Source organism: Panthera tigris, chromosome B1, assembly GCF_018350195.1.
Source record: "Panthera tigris isolate Pti1 chromosome B1, P.tigris_Pti1_mat1.1, whole genome shotgun sequence".
NCBI classification, from domain to species: domain Eukaryota; kingdom Metazoa; phylum Chordata; class Mammalia; order Carnivora; family Felidae; genus Panthera; species Panthera tigris.
Genome location: NC_056663.1, coordinates 22,811,754 through 22,832,650, shown reverse-complemented (window position 1 = coordinate 22,832,650; position 20,897 = coordinate 22,811,754). Strand labels below are relative to the sequence as shown.

Here is a 20,897-nt window from a genome sequence, read left to right as displayed (position 1 = left end):
TAACTGCCTGAGCCATCCAGGTGCCCCTGCAATCATGTATTTTAAAGTGAAAGGACCAAAGGCACTTTTGGGATTTGACCTTGAACTGAGACACCTTGCCATTTGGGTAACACTCAACAGTATCAAATCTTCACTTCATGCATTTGCCATTTTCTTGGTGTCTTAATGATTCTTTTAAAATAAATTACAGTTTAAAAATGATCAGAGTTTAAAACCACTTCTATCTCTCTAGGATTGGTTTAAGTACACTTTCGGTTTTTTCCCCAACAAGGAACTTACAGGCCAAAGCAGATATATAATCCATGAATAAGGGAGAAATAACAACTAATTTGATTCCTATGTACTATTGTATTTGAAAGAGTTATTTCCTGGCTTAGATATGTTAGTGAAGAACTTTTTGTTTTCTGCTTATGTTAATATGTGGTTTTGCTCCAAAGCCCATTTAACTGAAACAGTCTTTGTTCAGGTTCATCAAACAGGTTGGTTGTTTAGAGCTTGCTTTTGCTCCAAGGCAAATAATTTTAATATCAGCTTGGAAGTTTAAAAAAAGTGACTAGTCACTGACAGAACTGAACCCAGACATAATCTGCTAATTGACTACCGATAGGCATAACTCAATGGTCACTGTGTTGATTTGTGGGTCATAACTGAGAGTGGAATTTTGAAATTTTGAAATAATTAATGGTAATAATAATGATAGATATTTATTGAGTGCTTACTGGGTTTTAGGCCTGATACTATTTCACGTGTATTACCTAATTCACCTCTCACATTTTGTTTTTTCAACTCAAATAGTTTCCAGTTGAACAGTTTGAGGCTTAGAGTAATTTTGTTCAAGGTCACACCTGTGGCAGATCCAGGATAGGGATTCCACTCAGGCATTTTGATTGAAATGTGTATTTCATTGTCGTTGTTTTATAGATTAGGAAACTGAGACCCAAATGATTGAATTCACCAAGATTAACAAGTAGCTTGTTAATATCTATCCAGTTCATCAGCACTAGAAACCTAGACCCTTGACTCTAAGTTCAGTGTACTTTCATCACACTAGCTTCCTTCTCCGGCAACAAACTGTTGGTCCATACTAGCCAGTTACTGTCAAAATATTTCAGTGTATAACAGGACCCTATAATGATTATTCAAAACCAACACAGTTTTGAGATATTGAAAGAGCAGAAGGACTGATATCATTTTCCCAAGAATTTTGGAAAAAGTTAAGTGAAATGAGATTCCTTTAATCTACTGACCTATACTATATTTAGCTTAATTTCCATTTTCTTTTCTGAAACGGTTAGATAAGAGGTATTAGAACCATCGTATTAAAACATACTAATTTTTCTTTTTTTTTAATTTTTTTTAACGTTTTTATTATAGACAGACACAGAGCGTGAGCAGGGGAGGGGTAGAGAGAGGGGGAGACACAGAATCTGAAGCAGGCTCCAGGCTCGGAGCTGTCAGCACAGAGCCCGATGCAGGGCTCGAACTCACCAACCATGAGATCATGACCTGAGCCAAAGTCAGTCGCTTAACCTACTGAGCCACTCAGGCGCCCCTTAATTTTTATTTTCAAGTATGTTGCTTGAAATTAAGATGAGTCCTATTCATATATATTATTTATTTATATTATGCTATGCAAAATTCAAATCATCTAATTTTTCTTCTGAATAAAGTGGCCTTTAAGTAAGTGATATCAAGGTAATGAACTTTCTGATACAGTAATTTTTGTGAACCAGTCTTTAATTTTGGTTTATATAAAGTGTTCAATGGACTGAACAAGTGAAGAATATTTATATTCATGGTTTGCTAAAACATTTGATCTCTGTAGAAAAACTCTACAGACTAGAGTAGATCTCTGTAGATATGTATCCAGTATCTGAGACCATGCTGATTTTCTTCTTGAGTAGCATTCTGTAAATGCATTGTGCTTATAAATATGTTTAATATATATTCAGGATGAAATTACCATTAGTTACTAATATTTCCCTTATCAGAATTAGTAAAAAATCAGAAAAGGAAGTGATGTAAATTAATACCATGCTAAAGCTGCAAAGAAACATTACTTGATGTTTCTTCTTTGAGAGGATCTTGAAAGTGTGTGCATTAAATACGATATTTTAAGACCAGTTTAAAAATCGTGCACCTTAGCTCATTTTTAATTGGATTAAGTCATTACTTTGGGTGGCATCATAAATGAAACATAACTATTTTCTTGGAGGGAGGAAGGAGGAGAAGGAGTGGGTGAGGGAAAGAGAATCCCAAACAGGCTCCTTGCCCAGTGTGGGGAAGGGGGTGTTGCTCATTCCCACACCCATGAGATCACTACTTGAGCTAAGTCAAGGGTCTGAGGCTCAACCAACTGAGTCACCCAGGCACCCCATGAAAGATAACTATTTCTAAGGTCAATGCATAAGACCTTTGGAATGTTGATTTGTGCTTTTATTTTTGTGTTTGCTTTTATGGCTTTTAGTGTGTGCTAATAATCTCTGTTTTACTTTGGTAGACAAATTGTGTTCTCACAATTAAATGTGTAAGTCATGAAAATATAGTTTTTTGGGCTTTTGGTTTTCTGTTTTATTATGCTGGGTCTTCATTGCCTGCGTTGATACCTGGTACGTAATAATTGCTCAGTAAGCATTTATCAAATGAATTCTCCTTTATTGAATCCTGAAGTCTTTTGTAGTATCTGGGTTTGAAGTGATTTTAATGACTAAAGAGATGGATAAAAGTCATATGTTAGTACAGGTTCCTGAATATCATCTTTTTAAATTATCAGTTCAACATACTGAATTTTCCTATAAAAATAAAATGATTTCTGAATGGTATTGAGGCATGTTTGTCTAATGTTTAAAAGATTCAATTACTTTGGAATAAAGACCTTAAAATGATTTGTCCTTGATTATATTTGATTATGTACTGTAAAGAAAGCCAGATGCTATGCAGGTTACTTACCTTGACATTATCTTATTTAATTTTTAGGCCTATATTTTGGGAAATGTCTTCCTATTCCTATTAAAGATGTGAAGTTCAGTAATTTTTTCAGGATAACATAGCTAGCAAGTAGCAGATTCAGGACTATCCCTGAGCCTTTACTCTGTCCTGGCTCATGTATACAAGAAGTAAGCCTGCAAGTATTATAGGTCTGATATAGTGAAGTAAGTCTCTAAGGACCAACAGTAGAGTTTCTAAATCTAGCTTTATTTTTTAATTAGGTAGAAGTATGTAGATTCTTTGGAATTGTGATTAGAAGTGGAAAATAGATTACATGATATATTTTTCTCACACATTTAAGAAAGAATTGAACGGTTCTGAATAGGATAATGATATAGATTCTTGTTAGTTTTCGCAGGATTAATCTGGCTGGCAAATAGATTATAGGGTAGAGGCAGGGAGAAGAAAGAAACTGTTGCAATAATCTAGATGAGAGACGATGACTGCTTAGACCAGACAATACGTCCTGGACTTAATCTTTGGGCACTTTTGCCAATGCTTCCTGGAAGTAGTTACAAGTGGTTGAATTTGGAATGGATTTTGAAAGTAAAGTCAATGGTATTTTCTGAATGATTAAAGATAGAGGAAGAGAGGGAGGAGAAAAGAATGAACTAAGATGATTCCAAGTTTTGGCCGAAACAACTGGGAAAATCATGTTGCTGATTCTGGGATAGATAGGGAAGCACATTAATTTTTGTTTGGACCATTTTAAGTTTTAGGCTTCCAAGTGGAATATATTAGTGAAAACTATCAGACTACCAAGTGAAGATGGCTATGTACAAGAGCAATGTAAAAGTCTGACATACTGAGCCGGAGATATAAATGTGGACATCATCAGTATAGAAATGGTAATTATTAAGGCAATGGGTTGAATAAGAACACCAGGGAAGGTTGAGTATAGAGAACAGACCACAATCTATGGAACTCTGAGATTCTCCTCAGAAGTTTAGTTCAAATAATGAGATGGAAGAGCCAAGGAGCATGAGGAAGTGGAGCCAGTGAACTAGAAAAATCAAAAGTGGCATCCTAGATGCAAAAATTTTCAACAAAATATTAGCCAACTAAATTCAACCATACATTAAAAGGATCATTTACCACAATCAAGTGGGATTTATCCCAGGATGCAAGGTGCAGCTCAGTGTTCAAAAATCAATCAGTGTGAAACACCAGATTTCCAATAGGAAGAATGAGAAGTACATAATTATCTCAATTGATGGAAGAAAGCGTTTGACAAAGTAAACATCTGTTCATGATAAAAACTCTCAACCAAGTGGGTTTAGAGGGAACATACGTCAGTGAGTGCCATATATGGAAAAACCACAGCTGACATCATACTTGGTGAAAAACTGAAAGCTTTTCCTCTAAATACAGGAACAAGAGAGAGATGTACAATGTCAGCACTTTTATTCAACGTAGTAGTGGGAATCCTAGCCACAGTAGTCAGACAAGAAAAATAAAAGGCAATCAAGTTGGTAAGGAAAAAGAGAACTGTCACTATTTGCAAATAACATGATAGTATGTATAAAATATCATAAAGACTTTGCCAAAAAAAAAAAAAACCCAAAAAACAAAAACAAAACTACTGGAACTGATAAGTGAAATCAGTACAGTTGCAAGATACAAAATCAGTATGCAGAACTCTGCTGATTTTCTGTACACTAGTAACTAGTAGGAAGAGACATTAGGAAGCAATCCCATTTACAGTTGCACCAAAAAAGAATAAAATACCTGGGAATAAACTTAACTAAGGAGGCAAAAGACGAAGATGACACAAACAAATGGAAAAATATACCATGTCCATGGATTGGAAGAATCAATATAATTACACTGTACTACCGAAAGCAATGTACACATTTAATGCAATCCTTATCAAAATACCAACAGTACTTTTCACAGAAATAAAAAAATGATGCTAACAGAAGTCGAAAGCAAAGTTGATAAAGAGCAAAGCTGGATCACAAGCCCACATTCCAAAATATACTATAAACCTGTAGCATTGAAAACAGTATGGTACTGGCACAAAAATAGATATGTTGATCACTGGAACACAATAGAGAACCCAGAAATAAACCCACAATTTCATGGTCAAATAATCTATGACAAAGGAGGCAAGAATCTCTAATGGGAAAAAGACAGTCTCTTTGACAAATGATGTTGGGAAAATTGGACAGATACATGCAAAAGAATGAAAGTGGACCACTTTTGTACTGTAGACCAAAAAAAAAAAAAGTGGATTAAGGACCTAAATGTGAGATCTGATACTGTAAAAATCCTAGAGGAAAGCAGGGGCAGTAATTTCTCTGACTTCAGCCATAGCATCATTCTTCTAGATATGTCTCCTGGGGCGAGGGAAACAAAAGCAAAAATAAACTATTGGGACTTAATCAAAATGAAAAACTTCTGTAAGGAAAGGAAACAACAAAACTAAAGCACAGCCTACAGAATGGGAGAAGATATTTGCATATGATATATTCATTAAAGGGTGTGTATCCAAAGTATATAAAAGAACTTACACAACTCAACACCCAATAAACAGACAATCCGGTTAAAAAATGGGCAGAAGACATGAACGGACATTTTTCTAAGGAAGACATCCAGATGGCCAGACACATGAAAAGGTGCTCAATATCACTCATCACTATTTGAAATGCAAACCAAAAGTACAATGACATATCACCTGTACCTGTCAGAATGGCTAAAATCAACAACACTGGAAACAAGTGTGGGCTAGAATGTGGAGAAAAAGAATCCCTCTTACACTGTTGGTGGGAATGCAAAGTGGTGCAGCCACTGTGGAAAAACAATATGGATGTTTCTCAAAAAATACAAAAATAGAATTACCATATGATACAGTAATTCCTCTACTGAGTATTTACCCAAACAATACAAAAACACTAAGGGGCACCTGGGTGACTTAGTTAAGTGTCTGACTCTTGATTTCAGCTCAGGTTATGATCTCACAGTTGGGAGATAGAGCCCCATGTCAGGCTCTGCTCTGAGAGCACATAGCCTGTTTGGGATTCTCTCTCTCCCTCTCTCTTTCTCTGCCCTTCCCTTGCTCACGTACTCTCTCTCAAAATAAATCAACTTAAAAAAATACAAAAACACTAATTTGAAAAGATGTTTGCACCCCTGGGTTTATTGCATCATTATTTACAATAGCCACATTATGGAAGCAGCCCAAGTGCCCATCAAAAGATGAAATTATAAAGAAGAGATGGTATAGATACACAGTGGAATATTACTCAGCTATAAAATGAATGAAATCTTGCCATTTGCAACAACATGGATGGATCTAGAGAGTATGACGCTGGGCAAACAAGCCTGCCAGAAAAATACAAGTACCCTATGATTTCACTCAAAACAAGCAAACAAAGGAAAAAAGAGACAAGCCAAAAGACTCTTAAATACAGAGAACAAACCAATGGTTATCACATGGGAGATGGATGGGAAGATGTGTGATATTGCTAAAGGTGATTAAGAATACACATCATGATGAAGGGAAAAAAAGGTTAAGATGGCAAATTTTATGTTGTATGTTTTTTACCACAATAAAAACAGTTGGAATAAAAATGTATTTCTTTTGATGGAAAAAAGAAAACAAAGTAGACGTGGCGTACGTATGTATACACACAGAGACATGCCCATATACACAATAGTTGATTAGTACTCAACCATAAAAAATCGTGAGATTTTGCCATGTGCAACTACATGGATGGACCTATAAAGTATTACGCTAATTGTAATATGTCAGGGAAGACCTATACCTCAAGATTTCACCTATGTGGAATCAGAAACGAAAACAGATTCCTAAATCCAGAGAACAAACAGATTGAGGTGGGGAGGGAGGTGGATGAAATAGGTAAGAGAATTAAGGGTTACAAATTCTCAGTTATAAAATAAATAAGTCATGGAAATGAAAAGTACAGCATGAGCAGTAGAGTCAACAATATTGTAATAATGTTGTATGGTGACAGATGATGACTACACTTTGGTGAACTTTGAGTAATGTGCAGAATTGTCAAATTGGTGTTGTGCACCAGTGACTAATATAACATATGTCTCAGTTATACTTCAATTTTTAAAAACAGTGGCATCCTAGAGGTCAAGAAAATTTTACAAAAAAAAAAAAACAAAAACAAAAGCGATCACATGTAGCAGATTCTTCAGATAAAGTCAAGTAAGTCTGAGTTATGACCATAGGATTTGAAATGTGGAAGGGTATTGATGACATTCACCAGAGAAGATTCTTTCTTTAACACAAATATTTTGAAACCACTCATCCAGAAAATATCTTACGTTCTTGCTTCTCTAAATTTGTTATTCTTACATAGGCAAACTACTTGGAGGTTGTTCTATAAATTTGAGCATATTATTCTTTATTGTTATATTCAGATATTTCAGTCGGTTATATAAATGTTCATTTTATTTATTGTAACGGTCAAGAGTTAATTATGTGACTGCCAGATAAAGCTTTTATAAAATGTTTCCCTTGATTTTCTTTTAATCAGTTATTGTATACCAGAAAAGACATGGACCTTGGAGGTCATTAGACCCAGGTTTAGGTCCATATTCCACCAATTAATAGTTGTACGATCTTAAGCAAATTAATTTCTGTAAATCTCAGTTTTCTCCTTTGGAAGATGACAGGATACTAATCATTTTATATGACTGCTAATAAGATACAATGTGATAACATACAAAACATGTCTAACAAATGTCCAACAAGAATACATGCGCCAGATCTGAAATCAAAGAGACCTAACATCAAATCCCAGAGTTTACATCTAGTAGATGTGAAAACTTGGGCACATTTCTCACTTCTCTTAAGCCTTAGTTACCTTGTCTGTAAAATGGCTGTACTAAAAATACCTCTTTTGTAGGATTATTAGAGTTAAATAAGCTGTTGTATTTAAAAGTTTTAAGTGTCTTATACAAAGTAAGTGTTTGATAGATGGTAGCTATTGTTATTAGTACTCGGTGGGGTTGTATTTATTATCCTCGAAGTTACAATTAGAATAATAAAGTCTCTGTTTCTCAGTTTTGAGGGTCTCAGTTTCTAATCAGACTTTAACTGATGCCAAACATAGCTTATGGTGTTTGTTTTGCTACCTGGTTTTTGTTTTTTTTTTTTTTTCATAATTTCACTATTGTCACTCACTAGTAATGTTAAAACCCTTTAATAATTAGCTGGCAGCTAAGTTAATGATTTTCACAGCTATGCTTATCTCCATATAAGTACATTTAAAGAATAGAGTCAGCAGAGAACATTTATGTAATAGGATTTGTGAATGAAACAGAAATGGTTCTCTTTTAGTCAGTTTGCTTGATGCTGAGCTTAAAGAACACACCTAAACATACCTTCAGATAAGACAGCTGTCCTATGAATTACTGAGATTAGACACGGGAACAAAGACAGTTTAGATCAGAGTACAAAGAACAGCCTCTAATGAAAATACCAGGGCACAATTTATGACAAAACACAGAAGACTGTATACACTTCAAAAAGATCACAAATCATCTAATTCAGTTCCTGATTTTACAGATGAAGGATTATTCAATTTCTGAGAAATTTGGTGACATGACTCATCTGAAGTCCAAGGAGGAATAATTTTCTGTTTCTCTTTATGAGAGCATACTCATATATGCTTTCAACTGTATTTATCGAAAATAAAAACAAAAGATTTTGAGAGGGCCCAAGTGGTCCTCTGAAATGATAGTTCTGCTTCAAATGTGTTGTGAAATGGAGGACATTAAGTTAGATTACACGTGTTATTTTTTTCTTCAATTATTTTTTGATAATCAGAAAACCTAGAAAAGGATTTATATTTAAAGCAAGTGCAGTTAATGTTCATGAGATTAACAGCAAAAATAATGGAAGTCAGTGTTTTCAGCAGTAAAATATCCTAGATGGAGATTTGTGTCATATTTTCTGTAATTGACTGATATCAACTGATAATCATTCTTACTAGGTATAGAAAACTGTACATTTCTCAGTGCGGCAAAAATTTTAATAATTTCATTTTGGAAAAAAGCCAGTTTGAATGCTCTAATGGACTGAATGCTAATATAAAGCTATTTTCTTATTTTAAAACTCTGATAATGTGGAAAAGAGTGATTTAATGTTTGATAAGTCATTTTTTTTGCTTAAAGATAAACTTAATTGCTTTGGTTTGTATCTTACAGCTTAACAGTAACTCTGGAATAACCATTACATTGTAATCATGTGTTTGTGGTAAACCTTTTAACAAGTTCTATTAAATTTACTTTTGATAATTAAGTTGCTTTCTACAAATAACAGTAATAACTGTAAACAAATGAATATGTTGGGTGATAACTATTTTATTTAAAATAATTATATAGAGAAGATTAATTCGATTTTTTCATTATTTCCCTTCCTGGTATAAAACTACAAAATACAAAAAAAAAAAAATGTACAAAAGAACTGCTTGTCTCTAGGTTGTAATTTTTGCTTCTTTGTCTTCTTTTATAGAGCTACATTCATGGAAGCAGCCAGGCTCAGTTCGTGGCAGAGTCACACATTATTCTGGTACTAAGTATCCTTTAAAATACTGATGGATTGAAAAGGGCAAAACCAAAGTTGCATGCTATCAAAGTGACTTTTTTTTTTTTCCCCTGACATTAATCAAGATTTTTAAAAGACATTAAATTTTAAACTTTGTTACTTTCCAGTTCCTAGGTTAATTATTTCCAATTACATAATTTTGTTTTTATTCTCAGTCATTAACAGATATATAATTGTCTTTTTTTACTAACTATTGAAATTACAGAGTATAGCTTTTGCTCTGCATTGGTTATCTCTGGTTAAAGTCTTGTGGAGTTTTGTGTGGTTTTACCTTACAGGATCCTAAGGGGGAAAAAAAGTATCCTATAATATAAAAAGCAGACTTTGAAAACATCTTAGTACTGGTTCCCTTAAACATTATGGTAAGTCAGAGGAGGGAGACTTAAGATGGTTGAATGTCTTTTTTGGAACATACCAGACTAAATGTTATGAATCAAATAAGAGAGTGCAATTTATGGTTTGGGGTAAAGGGTAGGAAGATAGAATAGGAAAGAGATAAGGTAAAAGTGTCCAAATAGAAACAAACTCTGAATACTCTTAGAATGGAATAAAGTCACTCTTTAGGTAAACAACTATTTCTTGGGGAACACTGATGTTTGTGTGTCTTGTGAAATATTTGAAGCTTAATTTTATGGTTTTTTTTTTTTTAAGTTTATTTATTTAGAGAGAGAGAAAGAGCATGAGCTAGGGAGTGGCAGCAAGGGAGAATCCCAAGCAGGCTCCACACTGTCAGTGCAGAGCCGGATAAGGGGCTCGATCACATGAACCGCGAGACCATGACCTGAACCAAAGTCCAGAGTCAGACCCTTAACTGACTTAAGCACCCACGCGCCCCTTAAATTTATAATGTTGAAAATAGTGAGTCATTATCAGGATTTAAAGGGTGACTGTAGTATTGTTTATACATTTGATTACTTTCCTGGTTACTAAGATTCATACTCAACTGCAGTAGTCTAGACCAAATTTTCAGTATTTTATATAATCAGAGCTATTTAAGCTTCTAAGGAACCTTTGAACTTATCTAGGCCCAAACCTCATTTTAAAAGTAGGAAAACTAATACTCATAAAGTTTACTTGGCTTGCTTTAGATTAGAGGAAAACTAGGATTAGAAATCACTTTTCTTTTTAATGATCTGTTGGTTAAGTTTTATATATGTTATTATGGTCTGTGGCGTAGGATTTCATAAGTAAACATCAGTCATGCCATCTTGAAGTTTTTGTTTTTAATCTGGAAGGAAATGACTAATATCATTAATGTTTGTGTATGTTGCTACCTTATTATACCAGTACACTTTTTAATTCACCAGCAAATATAGATTTACTACCTTCAGTTTATTTAAGCAATCTATTTGCATAATATGTTCTGGACAGTGTATCAGGTATCGGTATATACTGAGTCTTATATTGATTAAAGTGAAGGAAAGGGGTAGGAAGTGCTTATGGCACATCCGATTCTCAAGAAGCTCTCAAAATCCTCATTTATAGAATCAGGATTATTGAAGTAACCACATGGCACTTCTGTGTGAAGGAGAGAGCACACAAAAAGCATCCGGTCCTCCCTAAAGGCTATTGTGTGTATTTTCCCACCAGTTCTACATTTTTACCTTTCCCCCTTTCCACATGCTTGTGTGGATATGTGGAACTGTGCAGATCTAGAGCCCGTTTCTTGCTTGCATTTATTTAGCTGTGTGCTTTTTAAGAAGCTACTATTACGAACATGTTTTTTGCTGTAGTTTGTCTCATAGACTAGAATCCGAAATAGCTAGATTTGAAGTCACATTCTCAAGTTCCGTGATCTGGATCATTAAGTGCCAGCTTCTCTTTTCTGACTTTATTGTGGGAAGAGATTCATACTTTCCGCACATCAGAGGGGCCTTGGGTGAGAAAATGAAGTATTTCCAAATCTGTTTGTTGGAAAATAAGGGAAGGCCATCTTTACTCTTTACTTCTCTATTATATACATGTATTTATGAAGCAAAATAGATTTGTGTTAAAGCACATTGATAGGAAACAAATTGTTTTTTGCAGGTAACATTTTAGCTTTTATTTATTGTAGGCTTTTTTTCCTAACCTGTTTCCATCCTTGATGTAGCATTTTAGTAGTGTTACTTCCTTCAAAGCAGCTAGTCTATTAAACATCAGGAGTACGTAGCAAAGAGCTGTGTTGAGACCATCACTGTGTGGCAGGAATCTCCCAGGTTTCATTTCATGGCTCATTGACATCAAGCATGCAAAGAACTTTCACAAGCAGTATGAAGTCTTCCATAGAGATTTTTAACAGCAATACATAAAAGAGTTAAGAGTACTTACTCTCTTTATGCTACCAAAAATTACTTGTTTTATTTCCCCTGATTTTTTGTTTGCTTTACAGATACCTGTGAAAGAGAAAAGTTGTTTTAAAATGGTGGGCTCATTAAAATTATTGGTGAAAGTTAAGAAGTAGCCAAAGTAATAATGTCTGATTTTATTTTCACTTGGCAAAGTCTACTGATATTTTTTCCAACTTATCATGTATTTTTTTCCTTTATATGAAAAAAATGTAAATTCCAGATGGCCACTTTTTGTTTATCTGGAGAGAATATGCCTGTTTTTTGGTTTTTCTCCTTCTCATTTAGTAAGCCAGATTACTAGCTGCAATTGCTATATGCAAAATTTGTTGAAAAAACCCTAAGAACAGATGGAGTCATTTGACTTCATAGGTTATAGATTCATATTTACTAAGAATAAGATTTTTCTCCCTATTAGTAGTGTTTTATTTTTTCAGTACCTTGTTTGGGGGTGAGGGAAGAACAACAGTTCTAAGTTCATAAGAGAGAACTATATAAAAAAGGAGTAAGAAATATTTGACATTTTTTTTAATTAAAAAAAAATTTTTTTAATGTTTTTAATTTTAATTTTGATTGAGAGAGACAGAATACGAGTGGGGCGGGGGAAGAGAAAGAGGGAGACACAGAATCCAAAGCAGGCTCCAGGCTCTGAGCTGTGAGCACAGAACCCAAGGTGGGGCTCGAACCCACAGACTATGAGATCATGACCTGAGCCGAAGTTGGATACTTAACCGACTGAGCCACCCAGGTGCCTTGGCATTTTAATACAGAATATGGGAACTAGGAATAATTTATATAATCCTTACATTTTTCCCAGTAAAAATTCGTTTTTATTTATTTTTTTATTCGGTTATATTTCAACACCTAATGCAAATGTAAGATATTCACTGCTTACAAGAAGGTAGACTGATAGAAAATTAATTGTAATCCAGTGTGACAAATGTTGTAATCATTTCTTGGAAGCAGCAAAAGCAGAAGGAGCCACTCAATGCCTAGAGAACTTGAACTGACTTTTCAGTTGGTTTTGATACAGTAGAAAAAGGAGTTTGCCAGACCGAGAATGAGAGAGACTATTCCAGTGGAAGGTCCAGCAGGCACAAAAACATAAAATGTGAGAGAATATTCACAAATGCTGAAGACAAGATCGATGAAAGGTTACTTGGGATGGATAATGAAAATCTTTCCAGCCCTTGCTAAGAAATTGGAATCTTGCCTGACTCCACCAGGCTGTGGTCTATGTGTGCTTTTGGCTACAGAAAGCCTGACTTCTAGAGTTGGCTTTTACTTTATTTCAACTCTGATCTGTCCCTTAGCTCTCCACATCCTTCAAGTTCTACAGTGTTAAGATGATGACATGAAATAAATATCAGTTGGAAGAAAAGGGCTAATATCAAAGGCAAAGGGCACAGAACAATTTTAAAATGAAAATACATATATTCTAAAGAAGATCACATTTGCTTTTCCGATGAGAAATACATTTGTTTTCTATTTATTATGAATATTATTTGACTTTGTATTTGTTTTTGATCTGTGATAGATAGCAAGTGTTTTAGAATGTCATGTCCAAGGAAAAACATACTACATAAAAAAATTGATGGATGCAAATTGAAGATAATTTCAGATTTAGATCTCTGTGAGTCTTCTATAACTTGCTAACATTTTTTTCAACATCTGTTCTCATTTATCTTTAAACTGACAATCCTCATTCTCTTCCAAGGAGCAACAGTAAACTTAACATCATGTATAACTGAGAATGGATTATAAGATAGTGCAGATGTATTTGTTACTCATTCAGTAGCATAACTCAGTGCCTCTGGGTGCTGTACATAATTTATACAAACAGCTTCTGTTTTATGTGGGATTATGTCAATATTTTGATTTCTTAAGCAGTAAGAAGGTGATTGACAGATCCAGCAGAGAAACTCAAGTGTGCACAGTAGTTTAAGTATGTATTGCTGTGACATTACTCAATACAAATGTGCAAAGTAATACATGAGGTAGACTAGATGTGTGTGTGTGTGTGTTTGTGTGTGCAGGCATAGACATTAGCAATCTCAGAACATTAGAAAAAGTTTCAGAAACATGGTTTATCCACTATATAGTTCCATCTCTTACTGTAACATTGGGACTCTTCAATAAGACACAGCCAAAATGGCTACACCCACAGTTTAATGGCAGAAAATCAGCTGTTATTTCAGAGTTAGAGAGCCATAGAAGCTATCAGATTTGAAGGGGCTTTCATTTGTCATTCAGCCTTCTACTCAAGGAAGGAAGCCCTACACATCACGTCTCACTGATAATCGTCAAACCTTTTCCTCTTTCTAAAAATTAATACTTTACCTAAAAATTACGTTACAAGTGTGACTTTTTTCCAAAGGGTAAGTATTATGTAGGTTCTTTTTTTACCCAAACTGTTTTTTAAATTGATACATTAGAATGGAAGTTAAATAATTCTCAACACTCAGAGGCCTCAACTTAAAAAGGTATGGTTAAAAAAAGAGAGGGGAAGTTGGCTAGTGTAAAGCCATTTCAGTTGAAGTCATACTTCATTACAACTATCAAACATAAAGTAGGTTCGCAGCTTATTTTTTGGTAAAGCCTAGAAAACTTAAGTTTGCAGGAAACGTTCTGACCCTGCTGCTTTGTAACAGAATATTTTACCTCACAGTTAAAGACAACCATATATTTAGTCCCTCCTTTGCTTTAAAATCCTACTTTGGGGTTATATGCAAGTATATACTAAGTTATTGCATTTATTTTCAAGTATGACTAAAACTAACTTCCTCTCAGATATTACAGTTTACAGTATTTTTGGTAGCAACAGTTGACAAACTAGGACCAATGAGGGTCAAATCCAGTCTATTTACTATTTTTGTAAATAAAGTTTTATTGGAACACAGACACACCTATTCATTTATGTATTGTCTATGATTACTTTGCACTACAGCAGCAGAGTTGAGTAGCAGCCATAACGTGATACAGCTTGCACAGACCGAAGTATCTACAGTTGAACCTTGAACAACATGAGTGTGAGGGGTGCCGACCCCCCACACAGTTGAAAATCCACACAATACTTTTTACTCCTCAAAAGTTTAACTATTAATAGCTTTCTGTTGAGTAGAAGCCTTACTGATAACATAATCAACACATATTTTGTTATATTACATACTCTAATCTTACAAATAAAGTAAGCCAGAGTAAAGAAAATATTAAGAAAATCATAAAGAGAAAGTACATTTACAGTACTGTACTGTAGTAACAAAAAAAATTATATAAGTGGACCCTAACAATGCAAACCTATGTTTTTCAAGGGTCAACTGTACTTTCTGGGCCTTTTCAGAAAACCTTTGTAAACTGCTCTATAGGATGTGTTAATTAAAAAAGAAAAAAACCCACAACCTTATTACCTCAAGAGAGTTGCTACTGACTTTATTATCTTTCCCTGCATTTCTAGCTGTTTTGTTCCTTTTCTCTTGTTGTTTTCATCTAACCCTGTGATCTCATCCTACCCAGTTTCTTTTTTGCTTTTTTGACTCGTGCTGTCACTTACTAGTTTTTTGGCTTTGCATAAGTTATCCAGACCTTGCTCAGCATCGTTTTCCTCATTGGTAAACTGAAGAGGGTATCTGTGTCTTAGAGTTATTTGGCAATGGGTGAGAGAGATAATGAACAAAAATTTACTGCCTTTTGGGGGCTAACATTGTAGTGGCAGGAGAAAAACAGTTATTAAAAAAAATGAATGCAAAATTTCTTTCAAAAACAGTGTTACAGAAGAAAAGCAGAAAAAAGCAAGCAGAGAGGTTGGAGGAGGCTTTTCTAATAATTTGTCATTTGAGCAGAAACTCAAAGCGATGTGACTTAATGGGCCTAATTGGGAGAAGAGCATTAAGCAGGGGAATAGGAAGTACAAAGATGCAAAGGCAGAGAGTTTCCAGTCTTGTTGGAAAAATAGCGAGTGGGACAAGAATAAGAGCAAACAAAGGCAGACAAGTACAAGCAGCGGATCGGGGTACAAATCATGTATGGCCTAGAGGCCATTTTGAAACCTACTGGTTATTTTATTCAGAGTGACATGGAAAGCTATTAAATTGTTCTGAACAGAAGAGTGACATTACTGACTTAAAGCTATCAAGAAAGAGAACATTTTTAAGAACTTAAGGGCAGGAATTTCATGAGGAAGAAACAACAACCAAAATTCACAGGGAAAGATGAAAAATTTTGCCACATTAAAATGACAACCCTCTGCCTAACAAAGCAACTTGACATCAGCATCATGGCACTCTGAGTTGTTCCTTTTGTGTTTTTGATTTACAACTAATTGGAGGTCTATAACCAAACAAAAGTACCTCTGTTCAGTATGCCAGGACGACCCTCACAGATCCAAAGGAGTCTGTGAGCCTGCCCCAGACCCATTTGTAGCCATCGGAAAAGATAATCTGGAGAGTGCAAAACTGGTACACTGACCAGAGATTGAGTATTTTGGGTCCAACCAGCTTGATGGGAGAAACTGGCAAGCCATCAAAACAGAGCAGAGACGAACGAGTTTGGGAGCAGAGAAAAAAGGAAAACACACCATGGTGCCCTTCCTGAGGGCAACACTGCCACCTGCTGGGCTTTGCAGGGGGTGGGGGGGCAGAGCATGCAGCAGCTACCTCTCTGGGCAGAGGAGGTGGGAAAGGAAAGTGGGGAGGGACAGATGGCCTGATAGCAGTTGGAGGAACCCATTTCTCCAGCAATACCCACCTCTCTGAGACGGGACCCCCCCCATGACTCGGGGGAGGAAGAAGAAAGGGAGAGAGGGAGACAAGAACATCAGAGGGCCCTGAAGGAAAGTGTTTTTTGCTATAGGCTCCAGGATTTCAGCACAAGGTCTGCCCATGGACCTCTGGGATTTCCCCACTAGAGGATCCTCTTACTGGCACAAGGCCACTCCCAAAGCCCCAGGTGCTAAGACCACCCCTACCCCCACTTTGCCACCAGCTTTTTTTTGAACCCCAGTTTTTTTTAATAGGCCTGCTCCCAAGGGCTCCAATAAGAAAACCCAAAACCTTGTGCTATACCACCACCTTCTGGGACACAAGAAAAAAGTTTCTCATTGCCAGCCTGTTGAACTTTATAACAAAGTAAACAAGGGTGTGTGCCACTTCAAATGGGAGAGCATAGGCACACTTCATTAGCCACTGGAAAATCACAGTAATGTGGTGTCACACAAAGGATAATTCTCCAGCAGTGGAACTGCAAGGCATGTAATATTGTAGTCTAACTGATTAAAGAATTCAAAATTTCCTCATGAGAAATGAAGACATTTAATTAGCTACAAGAAAACTTAGAAAGGCAATTCAATGGACTCTGGAATAAAATTAATGAACAGGAGACGTATTTTTTTTGTTTTTAAACCAAAGAGATTTAAATTATAAAAATAGAATGAAACAAATTCTGGAGCTCAAGAACTTAAAAAGATGAGTATGTAGAAAGCATAAAGATTAGGATACATCAGACAGAAGAAAGAATAAGCAAATTGGGGGATAGGAATTTAGAAATGACTCAGTTGGAAGGTGAGAGAACAAATATTTTTAAGAAGTTAAGAAATCCTACAAGAGTTGTTATTCTGTCAGACAAGCAAATATCAGAATGGTTGGTATATCAGGAGAAGAGAGTGGGGAGGGAGCAGAGTTTATTTTAAAGTGGTAATAGCACAGAACTTCCTAAACTTGGGAAAGAAACTAGACGTAAGTCTAGTAAGTTAAGGGAACATCTTACTATCTCAGTGTAAAAAGATCTTTTCCAAGAAACTGTTCAAAATCAGGGAAAAAAAGGAAAGTAACCTAGAAAGGAACTTCCTATTAGGATATCAATGGATTTCTCAGCAGAAACTCTACAGACCAGGAGAGAGTAGAATGACATATTCAAAAATTGAAAGGTAAAAATTGCCCGCTAAAAATACTTAATCTGGCACAGTAACCCTGTAGATATGAACAATAAATAAAGGCTTTCCCAAACAAAAGTTGAAGGAGTTCAACACCACCAGACCTATCTTACAAATAATGCTGAAAGTTGTTTTTCAAGCTGCAATGAAAAAGTGCTGTTTGGACACATGCATAAAAAATGAAAGTCTATAAAACTCTGATAAAGGTGGTAGAATTTAAAAACTGTAATTCTATATTAGTATATTAACCCCTTAATTATAATATGAAGGTTAAAGGAAAGAGCACTAAATAATTATAGCTACTGTAACTTGTTAATGAATTCACAGTGTAAACATTTTGTGACATTAGAAATATAAAAGGTGAGGAGTAAAACAGAACTTTTATAGGTCAATGAATATAGTCTTTTTTTCCCCTGCCGATAGCAATTTATTTGAGATATCTAAGCCTCATGGTAACCACAAGTAAAAAAATCTAAAGACAGGAGACAAAATAAAGGGGGTGGAGGTATGAGGGAGACTGAATAAATCACCATGGAAAACCACAAATTCACAAAGATACAAACAATGGAGACAGAACAACCAGAAGACAAAAGATAAGATGGCAGTAGTAAGTCCTTATATATCACTTACCATATTAAATGTAAATGGATTGAAATAACCAATAAAAAGACACAGACTAGCTGAATGATTTTTTTTTAAAAAGCAAGACCCAAATATACGCTGCCTGTAGGAGGCTCATTTCAACTCTAAACACACACAAGGGCTCAATATCAAGAGACAGAGAAGGATACTCTAAGCAAGTATAAACCAAAAGAAAGTGGGATTAGCCATACTTAGATTGGGCAAAATAGACTTCAAGTCAAAAATATTAACAAGAGACAAAGTAGGTCATTATATAACGATAAAAGGGTCGATACATCAAGAAGACATAACGAATGTTATGAATGTTACCCAACATCAGAGTACCAAAATATATTCAGTAAATACTAACAGATCTGAAGAAAGAAAAAGAACAAAATGTAGTAATAGGGAGTTTCAGTAACCCACTGTCGCAATGAATAGGTCATCCAAATAGGTAATCAACATGTTGGGATTGAACCACACTTTAGAATGAATGTAACAGACGTATATAGGATATTCCATCCAACAGCCTACTATTCTCTTGAGAGAGAGGCTGTATGCACCAGTGGAGGAGGGGCAGAAAGAGAGGAGGAAAATCCCAAGCAGGCTCCACCCTCACCACAGAGCCCTATGTGGGGCTTGATTTCACAACTGTGAGATCATGACCTGAGCCAAAATCAAGAGTTGGACACTTAACCAACTGAGCCATCCAGGCACTCCTGTAGAATTTGTTTTTTTGTACATAACAGACCTTGTATCCTGAAAGTTTGTCTGTTTGTTTGTTTGTTTTGAGAGAAAGTGAGCACATATGAGCAGGGGAGAGAGAGAGCATGAGCCAGAGTTGGGGGGGCTGGCAGAGAGAGAATCTCAAGCAGGCTCCAAGGTCAGCAAAGAGCCCAACGCAGGGCTCTATCCCACGACTCTAGGATCACAGCCTGAGCTGAAATCAAGAATCAGACACCCAACTGACTGAGTCACCCAGGTACCCTCCATCCAAGAACATAAAACACATTTTCTTATGAAGTGCATGTGGAACATTCTTCAGGATACATCATTTGATAAGGCCCCAAACACATAGGCAGCTGTCTTTTCCGACCACAATGGTATGAAACTACATATCTACAAGAGGAAATACACAAATATGTGGAAACTAAACAACACACCTCTAAACAACCAGTGTGTCAAAAAGAAATCAAAAGGGAAATTAAAAATATCTTTAAACACATGACAGTGGAAATACAACATACCAAACTAATGGGATACAGCAAAAACAGTTCTGGGAGGTAAGTTTATAGCATTAAATGCATAAATTATGAATTGACAGTGATCTCAAGTAAACAACTTAAATTTACACTTCAAGGAACCAAAGAAAGAACAAGAAAGTAAGCCCAAAGTTAACATAAGAAAGGAAGTACATAAGTATAGAGTAGAAATAAATGAAATAAAGACCAGAAAATCAATAAAATGTATCAGTGAAACTAAGAGCTGTTTCTTCAAAAAGACACAAAATTGACAAATAGCTAAACCAAGAAAAAAAGACTCAGAAATGAAAGTGAAGACATTACTACTGATACTTCAGAAATACATAGTATAACAGACTTCTATTAATAATTATATGCCAACAAATTACATAACTTAGAAGAAATAAATACATTCTTAGAAACATGACTTGCCAACAGTGTTTCAAGAAGAAATGGAAAAATCTAAACAGATCAAAATTGAGTAACAATATTCTATCTGTAATCAAAAACCTCCCAATGCAGAAAACCCCAGGACCAAATGGCTTCACTATGGAGAATTGTACCTAACACTTAAGTAAGCATTAACACTGGGGCGCCTGGGTGACTCAGTCAGTTAAGCTTCCAGCTTCAGCTCAGGTCATGAACTCACAGTTTGTGAGTTCGAGCCCTACCCTGGGCTCGCTGCTGTCAACACAGAGCCTGTTTTGGATCCTCTGTCTCTTTGCCCTTGTGTGCTCTGTGTCATAAATAAAATTTTTTTTTTTTTTTTTTTTTTAATTTTTTTTTTCAACGTTTTTTATTTATTTTTGGGACAGAGAGAGACAGAGCATGAACAGGGGAGGGGCAGAGAGAGAGGGAGACACAGAATCGGAAACAGGCTCCAGGCTCCGAGCCATCAGCCCAGAGCCTGACGCGGGGCTCGAACTCACGGACCGCGAGATCGTGACCTGGCTGAAGTCGGACGCTCAACCGACTGCGCCACCCAGGCGCCCCAAAATTTTTTTAAATAAAAGAATTAACACCAATCCTTCTCAATCTCCAAAAAAAAAAAAAAAAAAAAAATTGAGTAGGGAACACTTCCAAACTCATTCTCTGAGGCCAGCATTACGATGATACAAAACTAGATAAAAGCACCACAAGAAAAGTATACACTAATATCTCTGATGAGTACAGATACAAAATTTCTCAAACTATGAGCAAACCAAATT

The 20,897-nt window shown here is 35.6% G+C and overlaps 1 protein-coding gene across 6 annotated transcripts in view; it reads left to right on the top strand.

The window, feature by feature from the left end:
* Positions 1-20,897, top strand: part of TUSC3 (tumor suppressor candidate 3) — a 270,582-nt gene that overhangs the window by 227,902 nt on the left and 21,783 nt on the right. For all 6 annotated transcript variants that reach the window (XM_042983058.1, XM_042983060.1, XM_042983061.1 and 3 more), the window contains one exon: positions 9,482-9,545. In XM_042983058.1, coding sequence (XP_042838992.1) covers positions 9,482-9,545 — 64 coding nt within the window. The remainder of the gene's footprint in view (positions 1-9,481; positions 9,546-20,897) is intronic.